The following is a 25,043-nucleotide window of genomic DNA, read 5'->3' as shown; positions in this document are numbered from 1 at the left end:
GCTATAGTGCGTGGAGATGAAGAGAACGTCACACGTCACACGTCACACGTCACACGTGACAAATCCCTGATGTCAATTTCATCTCAGAGAAAGGGATTCAGAATTGGCAAGAAAAGTGACAGAACCGATGACAATGATCAGAAACCAGACACTCCTCTCCTTTCGAAACCAGGTCTCTAATTGCTCTTAGATCGCCCTCAAGTTCTCAGAACACTCGCAGAACGTTTCTCGTTCCCCCGAAAAGCAAATATCAGACCGATATTGCACGATGACGCCAACCTTGCCCTTCTAGACCAGTGGTTTCCACATCGTATGGAAATTTCCCCACGAAATTGGAGCCGCGATCGGGTGATCGTTGATCTCCGCCCCCTTTCGAGGGCAGGGAGGGTGCAGGATGGATGCAGATCCTAACGAAGTGGTATTATTAATGAGAAATTGCACTCGGAACTGCCCAGCATGCAGGCAAAGTGTAGACAGAATAATTCGGCGGCACAAGCGAGCGTCAGAGAAGAGGCAATCTCCTCACTCGCGCGCTAGAGAGGAAGAAGACGGTGGAAGCGCACCACCCCTGCCGATGGCGCTGCAAAGGGGAAGCCTGATCTCGGGCCAAAACGTTATTTTCGCGTGTCGTTGAAAAAGAGCTGCTTGGATCCGGAGCTGTTTCCTGGTGCAGTGGCGAGCAATGCAACTTTGTCCCAACCACAGCTGCCCCGCTGCCCCGCTGCACGCATCAATGCCGCATGACCGAACTCAGAGTAAGCAGAGAAAGGGGTCAGAATGGCAGCGACCATTCATGAAGGGAACAAATTAACAATCAACACATACGGAGTATTGCAGCTGGGCAGTTGGGCAGCAGATTCGGGGGGATAAATTGCAGCGGTTGTGCAAAGGGCCAGCGGTCGCTGGTGGTTGTGAATGGCTTCAATGAGGAAATGAGCCGGGGCGGGCGAGAAAGCCAGCGCCCGCCGTGCTCGCCGTCGATTGGTGCCGCTTCTTCTCAGCCCCTTGCCTCTCTGTTGTGTGTGCCCGCGCCACCGCAGGAGCGCCGGCTGGGCGTCCAGTCGGCCAGCCAGCTGCCAGACACGGCGACGGTGACACGAGCTCCCAATTTGCGGTGCTCACCGTACTTGCCCAATGCGGTCTAGCCAGGTACGCGAGCTGGTCTCCCCGCAAATTGCCAGCATGAGCTTACTTCGCTAAATGCTCCGACTGGCCCGCACCGCGTCGCTTGTCTGATTCGGTCTGATTTTGTCTGATGGCGCCTCCTTTTCTCGTCGCGGGCGGTGCCTCCCATTGGCCTGCAAATCCCACCCCCAGCATTGCAGTAGCTCAAAACAGCTGGAGCGCTGCGACGGCGAGACCAGACGCAGCAAAGCGCAGCGATGTGTGAACAGCAACCCGCCAAAAACAGACCCTGCGGCCTGTGTTCTGCGCTGCTCCCCCTGCCTGTCTGCCTGTCTGTCGTCCCCTGGGCCCTGGCTGAGGTTCAGGAGCGCTCCACAGGTCCACAGACCACAACACCCCGTACCCTACCGCATGGACCCGTTCTGGCTTGGCTGCCTTCACCTTCTGGGCTGGCCCGCCAAGACTTCGCATTTCACTTTTGGCTCTTCTATCCCCCGTTTCTTCTTCCGCTTCCTTCTTCTTTCCTCCTTCGATGTTGATGCTGTGATACTTCTTCGTCGCCGTCGTCGTATCTGTTCTCCCCCCCCAAACTACCGCTTCACTCATTCAGCGGGCATTCGTTACTTGATATACTCAATTATCCCACCCCTACCAGACCCGATCGACCAATTTTCCCTTCTACCATAATTGCACGGGAAACACTTGTTCAATATGAAGGCTGGACTTCTTGCTGTCGCCGCGGCGATGGCTGCCGGTGTCAGTGCAAAGGGCCATAAGCACGGCCGTCACAACCATGAAGCCCTCCACGCAGAGAGAGGAATGGCGAACGGGACCTGCGTCGCCGGTTGCACTACCATCTATACCACCATTTATGGCGAGGCAACTCGTATGTTGAACAATTGCTTCTAATATATGAACAAAACAGAAAATAACAGCAAATAGTCTACAACCCACCGCCACCTGCCACTACATCAAAACCCGTACCGGCACCCACTTACCCAGCAACTGTGCCAACTCCATACGTGACCACCTGCCCGACTCCAGGCGTGTATACCATCCCTGCTACGACAATAACCATTACTGAGGAGGTTACCGTCTGCGGAGCATCTTCAACAAAGGCTACCCCAGGGACCAACACTGCGGGAGGCGTCACCACAGTGGTAGAGCACTCCACAACAGTTGTCTGCCCATACGCCACGACTGTCGTCAGTGGAGGTGTCACCACCAGCACCATCTCAACCACCTCATACGTCTGCCCCAGCGCTGGTACTTACACTATTGCTCCCGTGACCACTGTTGCCGAGTGTGAAACTGTCTGGGTCTACCCAACCGTCACCTCGTATGCTCCAGGCACCTACACTCACACCGAGGTCGTCGAAACCGTCACCGAGACCGACTACGTGATCTTCTGCCCATACACCTCTTCGGCACCGGCATTGCCAGCTCCCACCTACCCAGCATCTAAGCCACCCCCACCCCCATCGCCACCTACTTCCAAGCCTGGAGAACTTGGAAACTCTGGCAAGAAATGGGCCATCACTTATTCTCCATTCACTGACAGTGGCGAGTGCAAGGCTGCCGCTGACGTCGAGATTGACATCGAGGCCATTTCCAAGGGAGGATACACCTCCGTCCGTATCTACGCTTCTGTCTGCTCGGGTCTTGTGAATGTCGGCGCCGCCTGCGAGAAGTATGGCCTGAAGATGATCATCGGTGTCTTCATCGACCACACCGGCCTCGGAGGAGGTGCAGCAGAAGATGTTACGGAAATCATTGCCTGGGGCAAATGGAGCTTGGTCGAGCTCATCGTCATCGGTAACGAGGCCATCTTCAACAATTACTGCACCGCCAGCGAGCTGGCCTCCTTCATCAGCACCACCAAGGCCGCTTTTGCATCACACGGCTACACCGGCCCATGCACGACCACCGAACCCCTTGACATCTTGCAGGCGAGCTACGGAGTCCTCTGCGAAGTCGTCGACATCACGGGTTGCAACATCCACCCATACTTCAACCCCTCTGTCGAAGCAAGCTCCGCCGGAGCATTCGTCGCAAACCAACTCAGCATCGTGGAAGGTCTCTGCCCAGGCAAGGCCGCCATCAACTTGGAAACTGGATGGCCATCCAAAGGTCAACGCACCAGCCCCGCGGACCAGATCACGGCTCTCAAGAGTATCGCGGACACGGTTGGCGGCAAGTCAGTCGTTCTCTCCTTCTTCAATGACCTGTGGAAACCGGCTGGTGACTGTGGATGCGAGTGCTCTTTCGGTATCGAGAATATTGTCACGTACTTTTAATCGAACATCTCCTTTGTCAATGGAGAGAAATATGGCATGGATGGAAGGAAAACATGGAGAAAAAATAGGCCATGGACGATATGAAATAGGTCTTGTTGTAATTTGATGGGAATATGTGGTAATGAGGAGCGTGGTTTTGCATGTAGGTGTGATGTAGCATGGCTAAGCAGATCTGAAGAGAGGTTGGCCCGAACTTGACTTGTACCTTACCGCATTGTAACTTCTAGTGTTTATTACCTTTGGTCGATCGGACATATTCTTGCGTTTTTTTTTTTTTTACTTGGTTGACAGGGTGAGGCTTTTTGCATTTCGTGCTCAACAAGATGAACAAGCGTCGTCGTTATCCCAGCACCCCCTCTCGCTTCGAAGCGTTTCATGTCATCTCAGCCGCAACAAACCCCTGCGGCCGCTTGTCTCCAGCTTGGCTTCGAACCCCCTCGGGAACGAAGTGGGGCGATTGAACAGAACTTCATGCTCGTGATCAAGAGGAAAGGAACAACAATATGGAGAGGAGCGGTACCGAAAGAGACCCACCAGGAAACTCCGGGACTGCGCGAGGGGACAGGGATCGCTAACTGCCCCGTTCAGAATCTACCTCTGTTGTTCTTCCTAGACAGGACCTCCTCAGCAGGAACAGGAAACCCGGAGACGGCGCAGTAGTAAGGGGCTTGTGGTTCGGGTAATGTGGAGCATGTTTATTGACGCCGCGAATATACTTCTGTGGTTTCTCGAGGCAGCTACCCCTCCCCCCATATACCATGGAAGGGGGCACGTTCGGATGATGAGATGAGATGAGATGTGCTTCTTGCTGGAACGAAATGGCTGGCGCTTCTGGATGCACAGCTCGAAGCAAAGCAAAACAACGCCGGAAACAGTAACCACACGGATGAAGAAGCCTCTTACCGAGTGAAGAAGGTCTCTCGAGATGGAGATATCAAGTACCTTCTCCATCATTACTCACAACGTCAGAGATCTAGTACTACCAGCCCCACAATTGGGATTTATTTTCCTCGATAAAATGAGTATCCATCCCATCTGTCTCACCTCTCATAGCACAATACAAGTTCACGCGGGGAATTCTGATGAAAGCTTTTGTATCATTCACTATGTATATGCCATAGCCACCGCCATCAAGTTTCCACTGTCGCATCTCCGAGCATTGGCTACATGAGACCCCCCATATCATGCCACGTCCCTTAATAACACTTCCATGCCCTCAACTCCGCGCTAAAATGAACGCGAGAAAAGGGGGAAAAAAGACAATCCATATCCAGGGGCCTTTCGTCAAACTACCTTCTCCCATGCCATGCATCAATGCAAGAGCCATGCCGGAATGCGACTCCGAAAAGTAGAAAATAGGAAAAGAAAGACGCCTGAAAATGCTAAAACAACTAAGTACTTCCACAGAACGCAGACAAGAAAGAGGATGTAATGAGGGCGGAAGTCATAGTAGCATGCGAAATCATGCCGAGACGCCTATTTCGCCCGTCCATCCCGTCCCATGGTATCATCGAAAAAGAAATATGTAAAGTGGTGTTTGTAGGTTGGTGGGTAGAAGTCCTCTCATAGTCGTCCTCTCATCAAATTCAGATGACGGAAAAGCTGCGGCTGTACATATGCTTTTTGCCATCTAAAAATGACCCATCGTAGTGCCCAAAGCAGCAGCTTTTCGCAGACGTTGTTCATGTGTTCCTCTCGACTTCGGGTGATTAACAACATCATCATCGGTTGCCGCCCAGTCATATCCTTCACGTCTTCTCCTATGCCGTCTTCGGGCCTTGTTGTCTTCATACTCCTCAAGGTTGTAGAGACTGTTGCTGGCTAAGTCGCACCTCTCAAACTCCATAATGCCTCCTCTCATATTATCACAGATCGCCACGTAGAGATCCTGGCCATCATTTGTGAAGTCTAGGCCGCCGATTTCTCCAAAGAAACTTAGCACTTGCTTGCTGGTGAAGCTTTCCGCGTCGATCACATTGATGAAATCCGCTGGCTCGGCTGCAAGTAAGACTCTCTTCCCAGAGCCCAAGGGAGAAAACTTCAGCTTTCTGACACCAGCCATCTCAGCCGCCACTGTAGCGATGGGACAGGCAAGACCGTTTGAAGTTGTCCACTTCCGCGCATCCCAAATCTTAACTTGCATGTCTTGATTTCCAGTGGCCACTGTCCAACCGTCATCTGCCCAGTCGCAGGCGAATCCATAGTCACGGTGACCTTCAAGATTCTGGAGGATATCGCCAGTTTCTGCGTTGCAGATCATTACTGAGCGTGTGTCGCCAACAAGAACTCGAAGACGTTGATCTGGAGACACTGCGCTGCAGTTGATTGCGTGTTCGTATTTGTGTTCCGCGATGAACTTATTGGTGCTGATATCAAGAACACGCATCCCCATATCGTTTGATGAGAAGGACGCCAACGGAAGAGAGGAGTTGCGCGACAGGTGAACTTGGACGTGGTTTGTGATGCTGTTGGGATGATCTGTGATGAGACCTTCTGTGTGCTTGGTGTTTTTCTCAGCTCTCAAATTGACCAATCCGTACTCACCGCAAAATCCTCCAGCAACCAGAATGTCATGAGCGACTGTTAGAGTTGAGATTTGTATTCCTCCTTGGAAGGAATGAAATGGTTGCACGGTGGGGTCGGTCAGATCCATGGCAGTGTCGGGGCTCAGGCCACTCTTGGGATTCCATTGGTGAATCATTGACTTCCCCGCATAGAAGACGTGGTCCCGAGAGGCACAAGCCATAAGATTTCGTAATTGAAAGTGTGACAGACTGACGTTTTGGTCGAAATCCATTCGGCGGAACCTGAAATAGTCCTGGTCGTCTGATAATCTGGCGCCATTGAGCCGTGGCTAGCAATATCAGAATCCAACTTGCTCAGAAATTCGGGAAGATCTACTTACATGCCACTGGTGGGAGAATCTCAGATTTGTGTAGTTTCTGTATGTTGAACGTCTCATTTGTCTTGCATCCAATCTTGATACTCCGAGCTCCTTCCAATTGATTCGCTGAATGTCACATCTGTCTCCTTGGAGGTCGCTTACTTGCACCGGAAGAAGCTTTTCGGATCTTTGCCTGTAGAGTGCTGGCAAGGCTGGGCCCCTTGAACGCTTCCTAGATTCTTCACTGAGAGAGGTTGACACGCCCCAGTTGTAGAGGAACTCTCCCAGGCCTAGATTGGACTGGTCATCCACTTCATTCGGGTCAGTATCGGAACTGATCTCCCAAAGAGCAGTTGGAAAGTTAGAAAGGAAGGGGTGGGGAATAGTAGGCTGCAGGACCTGAGGTGGCATCGCAACATCCAATGCAGGAAGTGGAGTCCATGCTTCAGTGCCCCCCAGCAGAGGTTGGTTTGCTGGGCTAGCTGAGGCCTGCGGGAGGTTTATCTCTCCCAGTGAAACGAAATCCGCCTGTGGAGCATTCCCAAGACTGAGATTGCTGGCGGCAGGAGAGGAGAGGAAGGGCAAGAGAATGGAGGGAGTACTGTTGTTTATGAATGCTGCTCCGTGCAGCTCATCCGCGGTCTCAGCGGACTCCTCATGCTCCTGTCCATCTTGAATATGCTGTAATTGGAGAGACACTGCAGACAACGATGTTGGTAAGTTGGTAGCATCGGCGGTTCCTTGCATGTATGCATCCGCAACATCTTCTGGCTGACCAAGAGACTCGTCTGGATAAGGATCCGGAGCGGTGAATGAATTGGAGTATTGAAATGGATTCTCGGTTATCAAGGGGTAGTGAGTCTCCAGGAAAAGTCCAACCAAATTGTCATGGCCCATGACTTCCGCGTCCAGTAGGTCCAGCTCGGCATTCAGCTCTTCTGCGTGGGAAAGAGTCATTGTCAACGCTGCTCCGCCATCCGACATGTCTTGATCTTCATCACTCATGTTGTGAATATCTGATCTATCCTCCGTACTCTCACGTCCCTCAACAGACTCGGGGCCCATACCGGCGGTACTCATTGGAGTAGCGAGTTGCTGTGACGTGTAGTCATTCGGTCCAGATACAGCGCTTGTTGTGCCATTATCGGTGTCAGTTTCGATAGCCTCGGCCGAGAAGTCGTTGGGAGGGGTCAAGGGATTCGGGAGCATTGCGCCCAGCTCTCGCCTTCCTGTCTAGAAGGCTCGATAGCCCATGTGAAGCTGAACCTTTGTATTGTGCTGTGTAGCAGAGATGGCTGACCGCGTGCGAGAGCTCTTGCGGGAGGATGTTGGGTTGGTGTAGCTCGGATGAACGAGGACTCTTTCTGTCGAGGACGAGGGTGCACGAGCGGTACGCAGCACGACCAGAGGTTGGACCAGCTGCTTGGGGAGCGCAAGCCAGGCAACAGAGGGTAGTCGGAGATCGGCCGGGCTGGGCTGAGCAAAGTTTAGCACATCTGGTGAAGGGGCGTCTCGATGGGGGAGGGGTAGCGGCCGGTGAGTCGAAGTTGAAGGTTGAGAGGTTGAGTTTGAGGTTGAGGTTGCAGTGGTGTCGTCAAGCGGGGGTGAATCGCGGTAGGGTCAAAGGGCATTGTTAGAGGCGGAGAGGGGCGGTCTTCAGCGGAAACGATTCAGGGAGCGAGACAGTGGTGGGGCAGAAACAACGTGGGATGGTCAGCGATAGTGATAGAGACCGTGCGTGGCCGTCGGTGGCTCAACGGACATGGGCGATCACCCCCGAGGACTCTTCGTTTTGTCAAGCATTGTTCGTCAAAGACTGTCCAGGAGCTGGTGCAGCCGCGCCGCCGGCAAATAACAATCACACAATCACAATCACAACCACAACCACAATCCCATACTTGGGAGAACAAAGTATTTGCACTTCCTTTTTCCAAATGCTTTGTTTCCTAGCCCTGGACACGAACGGTGAGCGCAGGCTGAATAGCGCATCTATATTCAACCCTACGACTACCTGCCTTTCGGGATCTAGGTACCATGCCCTTCCACAACCACAGCTCACGCACTCGGCTGCGCAACACCTGGATGGATGGCTCGAGAACGCGCCTATACTGGAGCGTTTGCCCAGCTCCATGACATGCAGATGCTGCCCGATCTGTGCTTTGCAGATGCACTCTCATCGAGGTGGGATTTGCGTGCAGCATCCATGCCTCGGTGGCTTTGGGTCCGCTCTTCCTCCCAGGCAACCCTCGAGCGCAAGCAAGTGCCATGTTACCCACGCTTCGTAAATGTTCGGACGGTACTGTAGGCCGGCTTCACGGGGGCCCTCGGAGCTGTTGGCGTGTGGTGCGCGGGAACCAGCTAACGTGTTGTGCAGCCAGTTTCGTGTGACTGGCGGCGGCCAGCGTGGGGTAGCTTTACTTGGAGGGGTTGCGAACTTGCGCAGCGCCGAAAGCATATCACATTTGGCCATATTATCCTTTCCCCTTTCGGCCATGGAACGCGAATGATCAGGGCTGCCCGGCTGCACGGCTGCCAGAGCAGCTGTGGCTCACCAGTTGTCTATTCCGCCTATCTGAAGCCTGCTCCGTCGGCTTCCGATTCCTGGCTGTGTCTTCGTTCCTTGGGCAGGGATTCAAAATAGGGTGAGAGGATGGATCACTGCAGAAAGCCACGCTGAGATTTCTGTCACATTGTTCTTCTTCAATGTCTCAAACACACCCCGCCATGCGGGTGAGCTGGTCACTGGTCTCAGCCAGACATACCGAAAAGCAAGCATTTTTTTTTTTAAAGCAATGACCATTTTGACCACTGCATTTTCGCCTCAGGCGAATGTGACAGAGGTGTGATCCCCGCACGAGGTTCTCTGGAAGCCTCGGAGGCACGAAGGGGTACAAGCGTGTTCCTTAAACACGGCTCTTTGCTTTGCAGCTGCAGCTTTCCGTTTCCGTCAGTGCGTCCCTCACCTTTCTCCACGCAACCATAACGCATATCATATTTGACAGTCCCAAGAAGCAATAAGAAGAAGCAACCAGCCGTTTGTGGAAACAGCGGTGAGCCCTCCATCAATCCCCTTGTCTCCTTTTCTCCGTGCATTTGGACAACTCTCATTTGATGAAGCTATATCACGTGAGTGGAATTCTTGATTCGCTCAAATATATCAAAAATCCGGTTCTTTTGAGTTAATCCGTCGCTTCAGGGAAGGCCCTTCAGCGGTGAGGCCCAAGCTCACCCAGAAGCAACGAAGTGGGGGAGAGGAGAGAGTGGAGAGGAGAGAGGACAGAGGAGAAAGGTCTATGAGACAAATCTATGGGCAACAATCTCATCGCTTTCCCACTTCCCCACTTGAATACCTGATTTTTTCTCAATCACCATGTCCGCACTGTTCCCAGCTCAGACAGCTCAATGTTCTGAGAAAGCGAAGGGACTCTGGCAACCATTGGACCGCGCGTGTCATGAAAATGGTTATTGCACCAGGAAAGTATGATTCAAGAAGGCAAGTTCTCTCCGTCTTCACAGACTTTTACACCTCAGCAAAACTCAAGACATAAGGAAATGAGTAGGAAAGAGTCAGGGTCAGGGAAATGTCGCCTGCAAGGAGATGTCGGCTTCAACCTGATGTTAAAAACGAAGATGCTCCGAATCCTAAAATTCCTACTAGTTTAACCTGAATTTGAGCCAACCGCCAGTTTCCAGTTCAAAGGGGTAATTCGAACCACAGAATGAAAGGAATGTTAAGCGAAGGAACATTTAAGGTCAATTGAAAGTCGTACTGACTGAAGATATAGATTTTGGCAAGCCAGACTTTCGACCGCAATTGTGAAAGCAGATGATCCTGAGACCGTTGAATAGTGAGAGTGTGCTAACCTCGGCATCACGCCCATTACTGCTGGAGGATCCTTCAAACCATCGGTCTTTCTTAGGGGGTGGGGGCCAAACTCCTGGGAGGAATTGCACCCTTTAACAAAGAGTTGAGGTCTGCAATAAATTAGAGGCCTGCCACCACTATGCGACCCAAGACCCAGACAACCTGTGGTGAGTGTTTGCCTTTTCACCTTACATTTCTAGCTTCAAGTCACAGAGGTGATTTGCACACGCCCTGCACTGGGCATAGTAATCATGCAGGCTCCGTAGGCTAGCGCAATCCGAGGCTTCCGTTGGGATGAAGATGCGAGTTCTGTCAGCCCATCTTCGACTTCTTGCCTTCCATTGGCAGCTTTCTGCCCGCCATATGAAGGAAAAGTAATCCCTGAAGATCAAGATGGCATTTAAATATTCCTCTCCATTTTCTAACCTTTCTATCCACAAAAATGTGCCGTACCGGATGCATAGGATATCTTTTCACAGTCGCTAGAAATTGAACGACTATGGCGACTTCTCCAGAGCATGTTGACGCTGAGAAGGACAGCTCAAAGTCACCTCAAGGGCACAACAACGGCAAGGAGGCTCATCCAGGTCTCCCGGATCACATTCACGAAGATGCTGCGCCTGATCTAGCAAAAAAGCCACAGCTACTCACGCGGATCTGGAAGAAACTGGGAATCAATGGATTTGTTGTGATGATAATGGTTAGGCCAGCCGTGGCTGCTACCATTAGCATGGCAATCTACCAGAGTCAAAAAGTTGCCGTTCATTATTTGAATCTTGGATACCTGATAATTGTCATCTCGATCACGACTGTTCCGATCCTCCCTCGCGGAAAGTTCTTGTTGAATTTGTTTCTGTCATTGGTGAGTTACTTACTCCTGGATTTCCCCTTCTTCTCCAAGATCGAATCACTTTCCTTTGCAACTAATCGTCCTCCGTGTTTATCTAACAACTTCCAACTAGTTTCTGACTTGTTTTGCTGCTGGAATGGTCTGTTTGGGCCAATGGGCTGGAATTAAGGCGCGACAGCATACAACACCGCCTGGAGCATCTCCTGCCGTTGCCAATGGATACAACTCCTCCGCATCCGCAGTCAATGCTATCTTCTTGATGTTCAACATATTCTGCATCAGCGTTCTTCGAGCCATTCGACCGGCATTCACTATCCCCGGAATTCAATATACCATCTTCGTTATGGTTGGTTTCGTTTATGGACCGCAGGAATCGACAGTGGACCGTAGCCAACAGTTCCTGAAAGAGTTGTTATACAGTTTTCTTACCGGACAGGCAATTTCTGCAGGGGTTTCGCTGCTCGTCATTCCGGTATCCTCCAGGAAGGTCTTCTTTGGTGAAGTCACGGGGTTCCTGCAAACCTGCAGAGGTCTCTTGCAGGTGCAATTAGGGTTTATAAAGGTCCTGCACCATTCAGCGCTTTCCAGCTCTGCCGGAGAACCTGGAGGTACCAATGCAACGACCAGTGGAGCTGAACGCAACATAAAATCTTCTGCCTTAAAATCAACATCATCAGGTCTTCTCTCCTTAGGGGCTAAACTCCAAGAAGACGTTATGTTCGCCAAGCGTGAGATTGCCTTTGGACATTTACGCGAAACGGACATCCACATGGTACATGGGCTCCTCAGAGACATTATGATTCCAATCACCGGCGTCTCCACCATTGCAGATATTGCAGAAAGGGCTCATTGTCGATTTGGTGGCGCTGAACCAGGGCAGGCCCTTGAAGCGAGCCCAGACTCAGAGCAGGACGGGTGGCAAGAACTGTTCCAAGGCCTCTCAGTATCCCTTGAGACCGTTGTCCAAATCCTCGACGAGAGTATTTTGCATACAATGGTGTTGCTCAAACTCGCACCCAGTCCGAAACAAAAAGGGCCAAGCGATGTTGAGATTGGCACAGGGCCACCTAAACCAGGAGACCTCAAATTCGGAGATTATTTGGAAGTGCGGATTCAAGATTTCCGGAAAGATAGATCCTCCGAGCTTCAGCGATGGGCAGAAGAGAAAGGCCTAAACTCTGTTTTCAAGAATACCGCAAAGCACACGATGCCTCCAGCAAATCAAGACGACATAAACTCTGAGACGGAAGCACGAGAAGTCACAGCCTCAAAACGGCTGCATATCGTTCTCTATATGGAATTTCTGCTTTACTCGACTGCAAAGGCTATCTTGTCAATTGTTCGATTCGCGGAATCGAAGGTTTCGGATGGAACAATGACGAAGAAGCGCTTCATTTTCCCTGCATCCAAGACCCTGATTAAGATCATTCAAGGCCTTGTCAATGGTGATGAGCCTGGGCCTGATACGGAGGACATGGAAGCACTAGGTGAAACAGTCTCTCTTGGAGACTCTTTCCAGAAACCAAAGGATCCTGAGCATTTACCCCCCAAAAATGCTAGACAAGCTTTGGGTGAACATCTTGGAGTTATCCCAAAGTTCCTGGGAAGTGATGCCGTGAGGTTCGGTGTCAGGGTTACCATTGCAACCATGAGTATTGGTATCATGGCTTATCTAAAGAATAGCCACGTTTTCTTTATCAAACAGAGAGTCGTGTGGGCTTTGGTCATGATAGCCATTGGAATGAGCCCAACATCGGGAAGTGCTGTCTTCAACATGCTTGGTAATACGACTTGCACTCTCTTTGGGATGATTGGGTCTTTCATCAATTGGTATATGGTCGACGGAAAGACTGCTGGCGTCATAGTGTTCTTCTTTTTCTTTCTAATGTTCTATTTCTACTTTGCTGCCAAGTTTCCCCGATTTCTCGTAGCTATTGTTGCAGGCGCACTTACTCACGTTTTGATTATTGGTGAGTGGCCCACTGCTATCCCGGATAATGACTAAGTTTTCTGCAGGGTACGAGTTGCAAGTTCGTGTAATAGGAATTAAGATTGCAACATCTACAGGGCAGGAGTTCTATCCCATCTACAAATTAGCACCATTTCGACTTCTCACAGTGGCGGGAGGATGCTTCGTTGCCTATATATGGACCATCTTCCCTGTCCCCATCACCGAAGGGTCGGTTCTTCGCAGAGACCTTGGTGTTTCCTTATATCTGCTTGCCAACTATGTCAGCGCAGTCACCGCAACTGTCGACGAACGACTGACACAACCAGACGGAGACATGAGCCGGAGACTTTCCAAATTGCGCCATGAAATTTTGGCCAAGCAGATAGTATTGGTCATTTCGATGAGGCAAAATTTATCATTCCTTGCCTGGGAGCCACGATTGGGTGGCGATTTTCCTAAGGACGTCTACAAGTCCATTATTGACGAGCTTCAGGAGTAAGTGGTTGTTCATGAAGACCTAAGGACTATTGTTGAAACACAAAAGCTAACAAAAACATGTAAATCAGTGTGATTAGTTACCTCACCATCATATCATACGCTTCAGAAAGCTTCAGAACTTTAAGAGAGGACCCCCAAACATCGAATTGGCTTTCACAATTTGCACGATCTAGATCAGACAGCGGCAATATATCCCACAAAATCACCTCCCTCCTTGCACTCCTCTCGGCATCTGCACTCAATGGTCACGCTCTTCCTCCTTACCTGAAAGCTCCCATTGACGTTCGATTCTCATCCGACGACTTAGTCGACGAACAAACACATGTTCTTGATCTCCAAAATCTCAACGAGCCTGGGTTCCGAGCAATTGCAGTCATAGAGGTCGCTCAAAGGTGCCTGGTTGATTCTATCCACAGGATCGTAGATCATGTGAAAGAGCTGGTTGGAGAGGTGGATTTCAGCTACCGTATGAAGGATGTGTCCGATGCCTCAAGTCTTGGTGGAAATGGGGAGCGAAAAGAGAAAGTGTACTGAGAGAAGTTATTGTAAAATGCGTCCAGGGTCATGGTATCAATTAATGGATTAGAATAGTGCCAGACACATCGGTTGAAGGAAAAACCAGGTTATCATTTTGAATGGATAGCAGCGAGCACCTCAGCAAGGGGCAATAGGGGGGCGCTAAGCGACCAGTCGAATACTGTAAAACTGTAAATGGCTTAGATTCTGCTTCGAAATGCGTTGAGACTTCTGAGACTCCATTGTTCCAAGAGGACAGTAATCATTTGATGTAGTCAATACTCCTATTTACTCCCAGCCCTGTGGTGTAATCTTACCCCGGTGGAGCCGCTGAAGAGCCCTGTAAGGAGCCGGAAGCGGATCGCGGATCTGGGCCGTCGGCCGGCTCGAATTATTATAAATTGAGGGGCAGTGAACTGATAACCCCACCATATCGAACAGCCACCTTTTTCAAACAACAACAAATCAAAATGCTTTCCAGTCCACTGAATCTGCCAAAATGGTAACGCGATGCTGCCCAGAAGCTGAAGTAAATAATTAATTCTTCGTTAGGCTCGAGGAAAACTCTCACCTCTTGAAGCCTCCGATCAACAACTATTGCGTTTACAATAAGGATGTTACTGTTATGGTGAGTACTTTGCCATTGCAATTCCGGTTAAACGATCTAAGACTCTCCAGATCGTAGGAGGCCCAAATGCACGTACCGACTACCACATCAATGAGACAGCGGAATGGTTCTACCAATACAAAGGCGCGATGATGCTTAAGGTTGTCGACGAAGGCAACTTTAGGGACATCATCATCGGCGAAGGCGAAATGTTCCTCCTGCCTCCTAATACGCCACACAATCCTGTGCGGTTTGCGAATACAGTAGGAATTGTTCTGGAACAGCTAAGACCGAAGGACTCGTTGGATAGGTTGAGGTGGTACTGCACGAATTGTCACAGCGTGGTGGACGAGGCTGCATTCCATTGCGCGGACCTGGGCACACAGATTAAGGAGGCTGTGAATGGATTCAGAGACAGCGAAGAGAGGAGGAAGTGCAAGAAATGCGGGGTTATGGCTGAGTCTGCTCCCAAGCCTGGAGAAATTCAAGATCCAAATCTGGCTTGAGGCATAAGCTGCAAACGACCTCTGGGTTCACAACTCAGGAGTTTCTGCGGGTATCTAATCCAATGTACAATATCTACAAACTGGTCTCTATGTCTCTGCGAACTGATATGTGCTTGTGGACTCCTCGACTCCCACTTCAATCTTCCCCTCCTGAATATCCTTCCCTCCAACCTTTATGCCAGCTCTCATTATATCACCTGGTACAACTGAGCCCACTCCCTTGGGCGTTCCAGTTATCACAATATCTCCCTTCTCCAAAGTCATGACCTTCGAGATATCACTAAGCATTCGCGGGATCTGGAACAGCATCAAGTTTGTCGAGTCATTTTGTCTGATTTTGTCGTTGACTGTGAGATATATCTCGACATTATGAGGATCTGGGATCGCAGATTTGGGAATAATCTGGCTGACTGGGAGGAAGGTATCGAATCCTTTGGAAATGGACCATGGGAGGCCCTTCTTCTTTGCTTCGTTCTGGGCATTGCGAGCTGTCATGTCGATACTCATCGCATAACCTGTCACAGTCAGCAGGGTTTCTAACTGGCCCAAAATACTTGCAGGAAACGTACTCTCAATCGCGTCCATAGCGCCCTTCTCATCATCTGCTTCCAAGTCCTTGACTTGCTTGCCAATGATCAAAGCCAATTCGACCTCATAATGTAAATCCACACCTTTTGGTCTTATCACCGGACCCTCACCAGGAGCCAAGATCGAAGATGCGGGCTTCAAAAAGAAAAACGGCTGCTTTGGCCTTGCGCTGCTCAATTCTGTAATATGGTCGCTGGAAAGAATTTCAGCCTTGCTGTACCGGCTTCGGAGAAAGGGAGGAAACTCACGCATAATTCCGGCCAATGCACACGACCTTGGAAGCTTTTTTGAGCGAAGCCATTGAAGAGATACTGCGTCGAAAGAGAAGTGACATGATGAGGAAAATGGGAGAGAGGGTCCTATTTACCCGTCCTTATGTGTGGTGTTGTGAAGCCATGAGGGTTGGTCAAACTCAGAGGTGGACGGCAAGAAGTGGGGACGGCCCTTGGATGGATGTCTCGGGTGGAGATGCAGCGAATTGAGGACTTCAATTCCGCCTACAACTACCGTCTTTTATCCCGATTTCAATAGAACATCGTTTGCCACGGCTCCAGAGGGAAATGTCTGCCACAGAGAACCTACAGTTCGCGCAGATTATTGCGGACTTACAGACACTGCAAAATGCCGTGAGTCTGCTCCACATCCGTGTCCACGTCCCCACATTCCACAGCCCTCACCTCTCCACATTCTGACACAGGAACATGATAGGATCCCAATGCAGCCATAGCCCTCCTCTCCGCACACAAGGCTCTCTCGTCCACCAAGCAGGGGAGATCTAGAACTTCACTCCCTGACCCACCGAGGTTCGATAAACTTGGGAGGAGGATTGTAGGGCCCAGATCTCCTCCGGGATTGAGTAGGGTTGACTCAAGTGGATATTTCAATGGGAAGAGTCGATCACTGAAGAGTGACAGTGGAAGGGCCAGTGGCACCAGTAGCGGTGTTGGAACACCGGCTTTGGTTGAGGAGGTGGGTAGCTATTCCTCGTTGAAGTTCGAACGGCCCTGAAAAAGCACGGAACTGATGTACCCCTCAGGAACAGCAAGATGAAGATATTAAGCGTGCAAGAACCTTAATAGAACTTTACGAAATGAGGGGCAAATTCAAGCAAATAGGTGATACGGGCTTGACGAGAGCGAAAGAAAGAGTTGATGCTGTGATATCAAGATATGCGGAGAAGGATCTTCAGGAAAGGGAGAAGGTTGCGAGGGCACGACATTTGGGAGTTTGAGCAAAACAGGCTAGCCGAATACTGGTTGTTCTGGGTATGGAAGTTGGTATTGCTGGCGTTTTGGATGTTAATACCCATGAATTTGCTGGGCGCTTTTGGCCACACGGGTTGTCACTTTTGGAAAACAGAAGATTCTGTAAACCGGAATTGGAATATTAGGGAGAGAGGCTAAAGACTGAGGCTTGGAAGAACAACAATCAGGAATAAGACGGTTAAGACGAGTCTCAATCTCTCTCCCACACCACATCATCCAACTCCCTTTCTACCATGATAGTCCATTCCAGTGCTTCCAATCGTTGCCGCAAGCTTTCGCTCATCTGTCTTTGCTAGGCCGGTACTCCAGGGACGGGAGCTGGCGGTCGTACCGCACCTGCTAGGTCACCCACATCAACAGGAACACCTTTGGAGATCAACTTCAATGCATCAGCTGTTGGTCCTGACAGCTGCCTCCCGACCACTACAGCCAAAACTGGTTTTTTGAGTATCAAGCCCCTTCCCTTTCGAATAACCTTCTGCCCTCCGCGAATGACCGTCTTTCTCTTGGGATCCTTCTTAGCAAGTGGTGTTCCTGGGGGAAGCAATTGGCCGGTACCATCCATTGGAACCCCCGGTGATGGAGCTTGAGGCAAGTCCAAAGGAGGAATCGATTCTTGGAGTTCGACTTCCCCCATGGCGTTGGGAGCTTGAGGCAAACCGGGGCCATTTGGTCCATTCGAGCCAACGTCTTCTACAACGACGGTGACCCCTTGGACGTTCGCTGCTCTGGCACCGATTGCTCCCTTTGAAACTGGGACTGCCGATATGCCAGCCGCTTCTCGAGCATAGGACTTGTCCAGGCCAAATTCTGGGACTGGACCCAAGGGCGCCTCTCGTAGATTTTCTTTGGCTCCGCTTGTATCCATGTCGTTATAAATGCAAACGTCGGATACGACGCTTCTAGGACTGACACAGCAGTCGGGGAGTCGAGGCGAGCCATCCATCTGAGCAGGCTGCTGAGCGAAGTCTCGGATATCCGTGCCTCCACCGCCAGGTCCGTCTACGGAAAAAGAGGTCATTTCGTTTCTTCCACCTACTTTAGGACTTTGAGGAGCCGTGATCATCGTCGGAGAAGAAGGACAAGTGCTTGCTCGAGCGTTGAGCTCGTTGGGCTCTTGGAACGAATCAGTGAAGTTGGATCGAGCACGAAGGGCCTGTCCCATTCCATCATCAAGGTCGAGAATGTTAGGAGGCGATGAAACGTCAAATTGTGGTCCATCCAGATAGATACTGCTGCCATTGATGGCCAGCGTACCAACGTTGGATGGTCTCTTCATCGGCGCTGCTATTTCACCACCAATTGGGGTATCTGGACTCTGTTGAACCAAATCTTGGACAGCGGTATTGAAGGACTCTCTGCTGATGAAGCCAAAACGAGCATAGCCAGTAGGCGTATCGGGAATGGACGGAGGCTCATCGCTGTCATCAGCTGCAGAGTCTACTGCTTGAGCAAGTCGTGGCTGCACAAAGCATCCGACGAGCTCTCGACCAAAGTCCCCTCCTAAACCTTTGGGCAAAGCAGGCAGTTGCAGGTAAGAACCCAACATACTGTCCCCCTCAAACTTCACCACCTTTCTGGGCACCATTTGCTCTAGGTTCTTGGCCTCAGGAACAGGGCTCAATGCTCGTAAATGGCTCGAAGCGGGATGAGGACTCAGGGAGCTGCCCGTTGGACTTTGTGGCCGGGCTTTCTCCAGGGAGGCTCGATGAAGGCGCTCTTGATTTGATTCGATCTGATGAACGAGATCTTTGACGGAACTAGATCGGGATAACGTAGAAGGAGGGGTAGTCTGAGATGACTGCGAGGTCTGTGAACGACTGATCGGACGGAATTGAGACCAGGACAGGCGTCGCAGAGCATCCATGATTAAGAATAGCGGTGTGAAAGAATGTTGGAAGTGAAGAAGAGATGGATGGGACTTCAAGAAGGAAAGAAGAGTAGTTCAAAAGTATGGCTACGAGCTTTGCGCTTGCCATATTCACAGCTCTCAACGAGGATGAGGTAGGTGTTTGGTGGCTCCTTCCACTCTGAAGTGCCTTCGATGAACAAACAAGTGCCGTTACTGTTCAATATTACGAGTCAAGTAGGACATTTATCTGCGCTTCCAGGGAGAAAATACAAAGGTTCGAGAACTCCAGAGAAATTCGAAGAGAGTGGACTTTTGAGATTACACAATGGGACCGAACACTTAGGAAAACAGTATCTTCAATGTTCTAGATGCAACTTGCAAATTTATCTGAAGTTGGAAGGAGCAAGAGAGAACTTCCTTATTCAAAATATTCCGAGACATTGAAATAAGTGAGCTTCAATGTACGATATCGCGATACAGTTATATGCGAAAACTCCCTGTTTTAGCGAATTTTAGCCGCATCATGCACTTTTGGTACGCACCCCACCAAAAATTAATGATAATTGACAAAACTCACCCAATAATCGCACTACCACCTCTAGCACCATCCCAATTAGGCAATTTCGACTTTATTCGCAAGCTCCTACCATGGCACGTTCAAAGAGCAAAAAAATCGAGAAACCACCGCCTTTAGTAGGCAAAAAACGACAGAGAAAACCTACGGCTAAGGCCTCCTCCGCTCTAGTAGCTCCCAAACAGCCTAAAATCAAGCTCACGACTGCTAGCAGGCCCCCAAAAGAGCCTTCTCCTAATACTAGTACTAGCGGAGCTAATTCCTAAAGGGAGCGTACTATCGAAATATCGTCGTCGTCGTCCAGCGAGTCTCCAGAGCCCGAAGCTAAGACCTACGTAGTTACCGTAAACTGGCAGGTTTACCTGAACCATAAGCTAGTTTATTCGGAGTCTTTTTAGGAGGATTTTTTATTGATTCTATATAATAGATACCGATTTTGGCAGGGCTGGGTTTAGATAAGGGTCGACGAAGCGGCGAAGACAGATAAGGAGATCAAAGCTAGGAGAAAATAGAAGGAAATATATAGAGCTTTGAGTAATTAATAGATCTTTCATATCCAAGATAGGGAGAGCTTTGAAAGGTTCGAAAAAATAATGGTTTCTAGGGACTCAAAAGGCATTAATTATATTATTAAAGCTCGATTCGTTACTAAAGGAGACCCCGAATTATTACCGGAACCAGAGAAAGCATCAGGAAAGAGAAGAAAAATACCAGATCCTCTCAAGCTAGTCTATTCAGATAATGATAGTAATACTAAAAAGAGTATTCCCCCTATTAAGAAGGCTAGGAAAATAGCTACTACTATTACTATTATATCTTTAGTCGAGGATAGGAAGATATAATCGAGATATTAGGAGAGATTAAACCTACTTTTACGATATTAGAGATATAATAGGGAAGAAAGGGAAGGGTGCCCAAATAAGAATTAATAGTATTTTATTTATAAAGGAAATTATTTCAGGATTGAATTAGACGACTTCCATAAATAAATAGATTAATAGAGAGATAAGCTTCCTAATAAGGCTAATACTACTACTATTCCTACTAATTTGATTATTAAATAGATACTATATGGCGAAAATTAATAGAGGATTAGTAGATAATGAAATAAGAGTAAAGAAAAGGTAAAGGAAAAGGAGAGAGTAAAGAATAAATTAAGAGAAGGCTCATCTCAACCCATTATTAACTATAACTACTATAGTAATAAATTCAAGGGAGAAGAGCCCTCTACTAGCTTATATAGCGTCCCACGGGTACTACTATCCCGTTATTTACCTATATATCCCGCCGATTATAATCTAATTTCCCTCCCTGAGTTCATAGCTATTAAGTAAGCTTTACGTTATTGAGCTAAACTCCTCTAGTAAAACCAGCTTCTTCTCTGTCTATAAGCTAATTTGCCTTATTTTTAATATTAATAACCTTCTTCTTCTACTCTTCTATATTCCCGGTATTAAGATCGCAATTATTAAGCTAAGTACTTCTCTAGTGTTTTTGATTTATATACTTTATAAGAGTCTAGCCTAATTCGTAGAGATACTAATATTAGAGAGGAATTAGTATTATTTAGGGCATAGCTAGATGCTTACTTACCTCGAAATCAACGAGCTAATATTAGTAATTTGATAGCTATAGTATTAGAGGAGCAGATTAACCCGAAATAGCTAAAGGCAATAGAGAAATCAGAGACTAAAGAGTATGGTATTCTATAGGGATTTCTCCTTATTATAAAGAATCAGGTTTCCCCTTAGTATACTATATAGAATTCGGAGATTAATTAATCTTCTATATTAAATATAGGTACTCTGGTACTAATTACTAATATAATAGCCCCCTCCCAAAGCACTATTCCGGATACCTAAGCAGGAGACTCGATTTAACTAGATATTGTCTTTAGTATATATCCTAAAGACGAGATTAGCTTCTACCAGGGTATAGGCAACTTACAGAAGCAGGATTAGGAAGAGTTTATAACTCCTGGGATATTTAATAATAATTACGAATTAATTAGGGATTAGATAGAGGATAATATTTAGAATCGAGCCTTGATTTCCATATATTACGGGACTAGAGAGGCGAGAAATAGACTAATCAGATTATAGGATTTTAGGCTTTTTTAAAGAGATTTATTACTAGTATTATAATTATTATTTTTAGTCGAGATTATTAATATTTAAAGTTTTTCCCTTATACTAAATATTTTTATAACCATACTATAGGATTTTTATATATTAGAATAATTAAAAGAGCTATTTCCTATAATTCTAAATATACTTTCGTTTTTTTAATAGTAGTTATGGTTATTAAGAACCGTAGTATTTTTTAATTAGTATTAATATTGGCTCTCTAATAAAGTAATAAGTAATTTTAGAACTACCTTTTATAATATTAAAATCACTAGAACTTTAAATAATATTAAGTATAGTAATTCCATTAATTTTATACTAATTTTATACTAATTCTATAAGGAAATTCCGATATCCTGAATTATAGAAATGCCCTCTAGCCTTCCTAGCTACCTCCGGCCCCCGTCCAAGCCTCTAAATAGTATTAATTAGATAATCTCCAAAGTCTGGATACTTCCCATAGACTTTCCTATAGTTCTTCCGTATATTAGACTTAATATTATAAAAGCTCTCCTCGATTGGGTTCAAAATTAGGTAATAAGGAGGCAACTAGCATATCCAAATACCCCGTACCTGGTATATATCAAGTACCCTCTGACTCCGGTATATACTATAGTTATCTATTATAATAATCGAATTTTTGCCCGGCCATGGATTATACTACGGGAGCACCCTATTTTCCATCCAATCTTCAAAAATCTCGGCTATAATATTGCCTTAATAAACTAAAGGATTAAGGTACCTATTAATCATATATACCGGTAAAAGGGACCACTTAGGAGATCGCTTCAAGAGTATCTTTATCTCTATAGGTAAGCCCTGAGGTGCCTATCCATATTTCCTATATCCCGTATACTTATTAAAAGCTAATTCGTCTACGGCAACGATCTGATCTGCTCTCCAAAATCGAGAATCGTCATACTACTACTCAAGAAGCTCCTGGTTTTGCTCCGCCGCCACCGCCTTGATTTTCTTATATATAATCTCTAATCTCTTCAAAAGACGCAAGATCGTCGTTTAGTAAGGTTTAATACCGAATTCCTCATTAAGAAAGTCAATAATTTCCTCCTGGTAAACGTCGACATATCTCAGAACATACTCCATTACCGCTTCTTCCATTTCTGGTGTAATTATTAATTAACGGCCTGGTTTTTTCCGGGGATCCCAGCCAAGAGCTTTCCGAACCCGTATCTAATACCTCCGATATCGTATGGTTTCGTAAGTAGTATTAAATCGGGTTACGATCTCGTACAAATCGGGGTGATAAGGTTGTGCGACGATAGCGTCGATGGCCGCGATTTCGCGCGGGCTTAGGTGAGGAGCCATAATCTGCTCTTATCATTAGCAAGAGCTACTTTAGGGGAGTAAATTGATCCACTTCTCATCTAATTCGGACGTGGTTTGGTGGAGCAATTGGTGGTTGAAGATAATTTAGGTAACTTTTGGTGTACCCATTTTTAAGTGTACCGCTTTTCGTCAAAAACTCGCTAAAACAGGGAGTTTTCGCATATAACTGTAGAGCATTATTATTGAGAATTTTAGCCCCAACAGCGCTGGTGCCACCACCTCGCTTGTGATCAGCCTCGTGCAAGACTTTCGAATGCACCGAACCCTCCTGGTTCATCAACAACCACTTTCGGCGGAGCACTCATAATGGCGACCAGCGTGGATGCGAAGCTCCTGAGGGCAACGAAGTTCCCTCCGGAGTTCAATCAGAAGGTTGACATGCAGAAGGTCAATGTGGAGGTCATGAAGAAGTTCGTGTGACATCTTTCCAATCTTGGTTTGAGCCGGAGACTGATGGCATGCACAGATGGATCGCAGGCAAGATCGCAGAAATTCTGGGCAATGAGGATGATGTCGTGATTGAGTTGTGCTTCAATCTCGTCGAAGGCGAACGCTTTGTACGTCAATCGAGGGGCTGCTGAGATTGATTGTTCGTTATGCTCACGTTTTGTTCCAGCCCGACATCAAGAAGATGCAGATTCAGCTCACCGGATTCCTCGAGAAAGACACAGCGGCATTCTGCAAGGAGCTATGGAAGTTATGCCTGAGCGCTCAGTCAAATCCTCAAGGCGTCCCAAAGGAATTGCTTGAAGCCAAGAAGTTGGAGTTGATACAGGAAAAGGTTTGAGTGAACAAGCTCACGTCAGTATGAATGCCACTGACGAGAAGCTAGATCGAAGCCGAAAAGGCTGCTGAGCAAGCACGACAAAAGCGAGAGGAAGAGCAACGTCGAGAGCGGGAGATAAACACTGTCAGAACTCGGGAACGTGGCGATCGAGGTGACCGTGGTGACCGAGGCGACCGTCGTGGTCGTGGTGGAAGAGGCGGTGATACTTGGCGAGGAGGTCGTGGTGATAGAGACTTTGATCGTGGCAATGGCAGAGGCTTTGATCGGAGAGGCCCCCGATACTCTAGGTCACCAAGGCGACGCGATTCACGAGATCGAGGCTCATTCAGAGGGGCTCCAAGGGAATCAGATTCTTATGTACCCAGTGGCCGCGCAGTACCGCGACGAAACAACCGTACCAGAGCTTCTACCTCCGAATCTCGATCGCCATCTGCTGCAAGGTCAGACTCTCGTACCCCACCTCGTCGCCGTCAGCGTTCTCCCACGAGATCACGCTCGCCGTCCCCTCGCCGGAGATCTAGAACACCAGACAGGCGAGGAAACACCCATCGTGGCCGTGGAGGGAGGGGAAGAGGAAGAAGCCCAAACCGTGCACCCCGTCGAAGATCATCCACTCCTACGTCACGCTCACGCTCACGCTCCCCAAGGCCATCGAAACGAAGAGCTACTTCAGACTCTATTAGTCCATCGCCTCCACCCAGATCTCGACGAACTCGTCGCAACACTAGTTCCATGTCTCGGTCACCTTCTAGGTCACCTAGCCGGACACCTCGTAGAAGAGTGTCTCGCAGTCGAGAGAGGCTTGGGCCGACTCCAACTCCAGCTATCGAGGAGGATGCTACGGATATGCGTGCTAGGGGTCGTGAACGCCGGCTAACACGGAGCAACAGTCGAAGCATCACCCCTCCCCGAAGGCGTCGCCGAAGTCCTTCTAGAAGTTCTAGCCGTGGTGAAAGGGATCGAAAGCGCCGTCGTTCTATTCAGCGTTATGAGCCAGCCAGCAAGAGGCGACGAAACACTTCTTCTACCTCTTCACGTGATGACAAAAGAGACAGGAGAGCTGATTCTGGAGATGAAAGTGACAGGGGATATTCACGCCATGAAATCGAAAGCAGCAAACGCTCTGGAAGGCTCGAGTCCAACGAGGTTGGTAGTGCTCAGTAATCAGTACATCAAAAGGGTACTCCCTTTAGGCTGCGTGCTACTTTGAAGCCGTTTCAATTAGGCTGACATATCTGATGGCACCAGGTGAATGATCCGAAGAGTTCAGCCAGCGAGTTGAGGGAAAAGCTTCTCAGAGATAAGATCTTGAAGATGAGGACTTCGAGTAACGCTTCCTTGATTTCTCAGGCTAACGCTCTTTGAGGTCCTCAACTTATACCTTCTAACCTAGGGCATGATAATG

The 25,043-nt window shown here is 48.4% G+C and overlaps 11 protein-coding genes across 11 annotated transcripts; 6 read left to right on the top strand and 5 right to left on the bottom strand.

The window, feature by feature from the left end:
- Positions 1-1,572: 1,572 nt before the first annotated feature.
- K444DRAFT_602691 (glycoside hydrolase family 17 protein) lies at positions 1,573-3,635 on the top strand. Its single transcript, XM_024878737.1, has 2 exons — positions 1,573-2,011; positions 2,068-3,635. The coding sequence occupies exons 1-2, from the start codon at positions 1,837-1,839 to the stop codon at positions 3,420-3,422; spliced, it is 1,530 nt and encodes a 509-aa protein (XP_024728913.1). The 5' UTR covers positions 1,573-1,836; the 3' UTR covers positions 3,423-3,635.
- A 351-nt stretch (positions 3,636-3,986) lies between these two features.
- Positions 3,987-4,473, bottom strand: K444DRAFT_249692 (uncharacterized protein). The gene has a single exon (XM_024871337.1). The coding sequence runs from the start codon at positions 4,374-4,376 to the stop codon at positions 4,047-4,049; it is 330 nt and encodes a 109-aa protein (XP_024728912.1). The 5' UTR covers positions 4,377-4,473; the 3' UTR covers positions 3,987-4,046.
- Positions 4,474-5,052: 579 nt separating this feature from the next.
- On the bottom strand, positions 5,053-7,311 carry K444DRAFT_545715 (WD40 repeat-like protein; the record flags this gene model as incomplete). Its single annotated transcript, XM_024876160.1, has 2 exons — positions 5,053-6,276; positions 6,328-7,311. The coding sequence occupies 2 exons, from the start codon at positions 7,309-7,311 to the stop codon at positions 5,053-5,055; spliced, it is 2,208 nt and encodes a 735-aa protein (XP_024728911.1).
- A 1,037-nt stretch (positions 7,312-8,348) lies between these two features.
- Positions 8,349-9,106, bottom strand: K444DRAFT_669672 (uncharacterized protein; the record flags this gene model as incomplete). Its single annotated transcript, XM_024887546.1, has 3 exons — positions 8,349-8,827; positions 8,859-8,988; positions 9,069-9,106. 3 exons carry the CDS (start codon positions 9,104-9,106, stop codon positions 8,480-8,482), a joined length of 516 nt encoding a protein of 171 aa, XP_024728910.1. The 3' UTR covers positions 8,349-8,479.
- Positions 9,107-11,157: 2,051 nt separating this feature from the next.
- Positions 11,158-14,004, top strand: K444DRAFT_545470 (uncharacterized protein; the record flags this gene model as incomplete). Its single annotated transcript, XM_024876138.1, has 3 exons — positions 11,158-12,991; positions 13,038-13,467; positions 13,539-14,004. The coding sequence occupies 3 exons, from the start codon at positions 11,158-11,160 to the stop codon at positions 14,002-14,004; spliced, it is 2,730 nt and encodes a 909-aa protein (XP_024728909.1).
- Positions 14,005-14,456: 452 nt separating this feature from the next.
- K444DRAFT_647928 (3-hydroxyanthranilate 3,4-dioxygenase) lies at positions 14,457-15,099 on the top strand (the record flags this gene model as incomplete). The annotated part of the gene is made up of 3 exons (XM_024885404.1): positions 14,457-14,488; positions 14,539-14,614; positions 14,665-15,099. The coding sequence occupies 3 exons, from the start codon at positions 14,457-14,459 to the stop codon at positions 15,097-15,099; spliced, it is 543 nt and encodes a 180-aa protein (XP_024728908.1).
- An 87-nt stretch (positions 15,100-15,186) lies between these two features.
- On the bottom strand, positions 15,187-16,021 carry K444DRAFT_647927 (uncharacterized protein; the record flags this gene model as incomplete). Its single annotated transcript, XM_024885403.1, has 3 exons — positions 15,187-15,614; positions 15,669-15,880; positions 15,936-16,021. The coding sequence occupies 3 exons, from the start codon at positions 16,019-16,021 to the stop codon at positions 15,187-15,189; spliced, it is 726 nt and encodes a 241-aa protein (XP_024728907.1).
- Positions 16,022-16,169: 148 nt separating this feature from the next.
- K444DRAFT_249533 (uncharacterized protein) lies at positions 16,170-17,081 on the top strand. Its single transcript, XM_024871336.1, has 3 exons — positions 16,170-16,313; positions 16,396-16,656; positions 16,724-17,081. Exons 1-3 carry the CDS (start codon positions 16,248-16,250, stop codon positions 16,916-16,918), a joined length of 522 nt encoding a protein of 173 aa, XP_024728906.1. The 5' UTR covers positions 16,170-16,247; the 3' UTR covers positions 16,919-17,081.
- A 163-nt stretch (positions 17,082-17,244) lies between these two features.
- K444DRAFT_637228 (uncharacterized protein) lies at positions 17,245-18,819 on the bottom strand (the record flags this gene model as incomplete). Its single annotated transcript, XM_024884098.1, has 1 exon — positions 17,245-18,819. The coding sequence occupies one exon, from the start codon at positions 18,817-18,819 to the stop codon at positions 17,245-17,247; it is 1,575 nt and encodes a 524-aa protein (XP_024728905.1).
- A 4,338-nt stretch (positions 18,820-23,157) lies between these two features.
- On the top strand, positions 23,158-23,638 carry K444DRAFT_543758 (PWI domain-containing protein; the record flags this gene model as incomplete). Its single annotated transcript, XM_024875987.1, has 3 exons — positions 23,158-23,261; positions 23,318-23,408; positions 23,468-23,638. 3 exons carry the CDS (start codon positions 23,158-23,160, stop codon positions 23,636-23,638), a joined length of 366 nt encoding a protein of 121 aa, XP_024728904.1.
- A 13-nt stretch (positions 23,639-23,651) lies between these two features.
- On the top strand, positions 23,652-24,768 carry K444DRAFT_249391 (uncharacterized protein). The gene has a single exon (XM_024871335.1). The coding sequence runs from the start codon at positions 23,886-23,888 to the stop codon at positions 24,513-24,515; it is 630 nt and encodes a 209-aa protein (XP_024728903.1). The 5' UTR covers positions 23,652-23,885; the 3' UTR covers positions 24,516-24,768.
- The last annotated feature ends 275 nt before the right edge of the window (positions 24,769-25,043 follow it).

Source organism: Hyaloscypha bicolor, assembly GCF_002865645.1.
Source record: "Hyaloscypha bicolor E unplaced genomic scaffold K444scaffold_182, whole genome shotgun sequence".
Taxonomy (NCBI): domain Eukaryota; kingdom Fungi; phylum Ascomycota; class Leotiomycetes; order Helotiales; family Hyaloscyphaceae; genus Hyaloscypha; species Hyaloscypha bicolor.
Note: the sequence above shows the minus strand (reverse complement) of the source record. Positions and strands in the feature narration are given on the sequence as shown.

Bases quoted from the DNA above. Each gene is read 5' to 3' on its own strand.
- K444DRAFT_249533 (XM_024871336.1), top strand. From the start codon at position 16,248: ATGTCTGCCACAGAGAACCTACAGTTCGCGCAGATTATTGCGGACTTA. The intron at 16,314-16,395 runs GTGAGTCTGCTC...GGAACATGATAG, and splicing joins TACAGACACTGCAAAATGCC to GATCCCAATGCAGCCATAGC. The intron at 16,657-16,723 runs GTGGGTAGCTAT...TGTACCCCTCAG, and splicing joins CACCGGCTTTGGTTGAGGAG to GAACAGCAAGATGAAGATAT.
- K444DRAFT_249692 (XM_024871337.1), bottom strand. From the start codon at position 4,376: ATGATGGAGAAGGTACTTGATATCTCCATCTCGAGAGACCTTCTTCAC.
- K444DRAFT_602691 (XM_024878737.1), top strand. From the start codon at position 1,837: ATGAAGGCTGGACTTCTTGCTGTCGCCGCGGCGATGGCTGCCGGTGTC. The intron at 2,012-2,067 runs GTATGTTGAACA...AACAGCAAATAG, and splicing joins CATTTATGGCGAGGCAACTC to TCTACAACCCACCGCCACCT.
- K444DRAFT_249391 (XM_024871335.1), top strand. From the start codon at position 23,886: ATGGCAGAGGCTTTGATCGGAGAGGCCCCCGATACTCTAGGTCACCAA.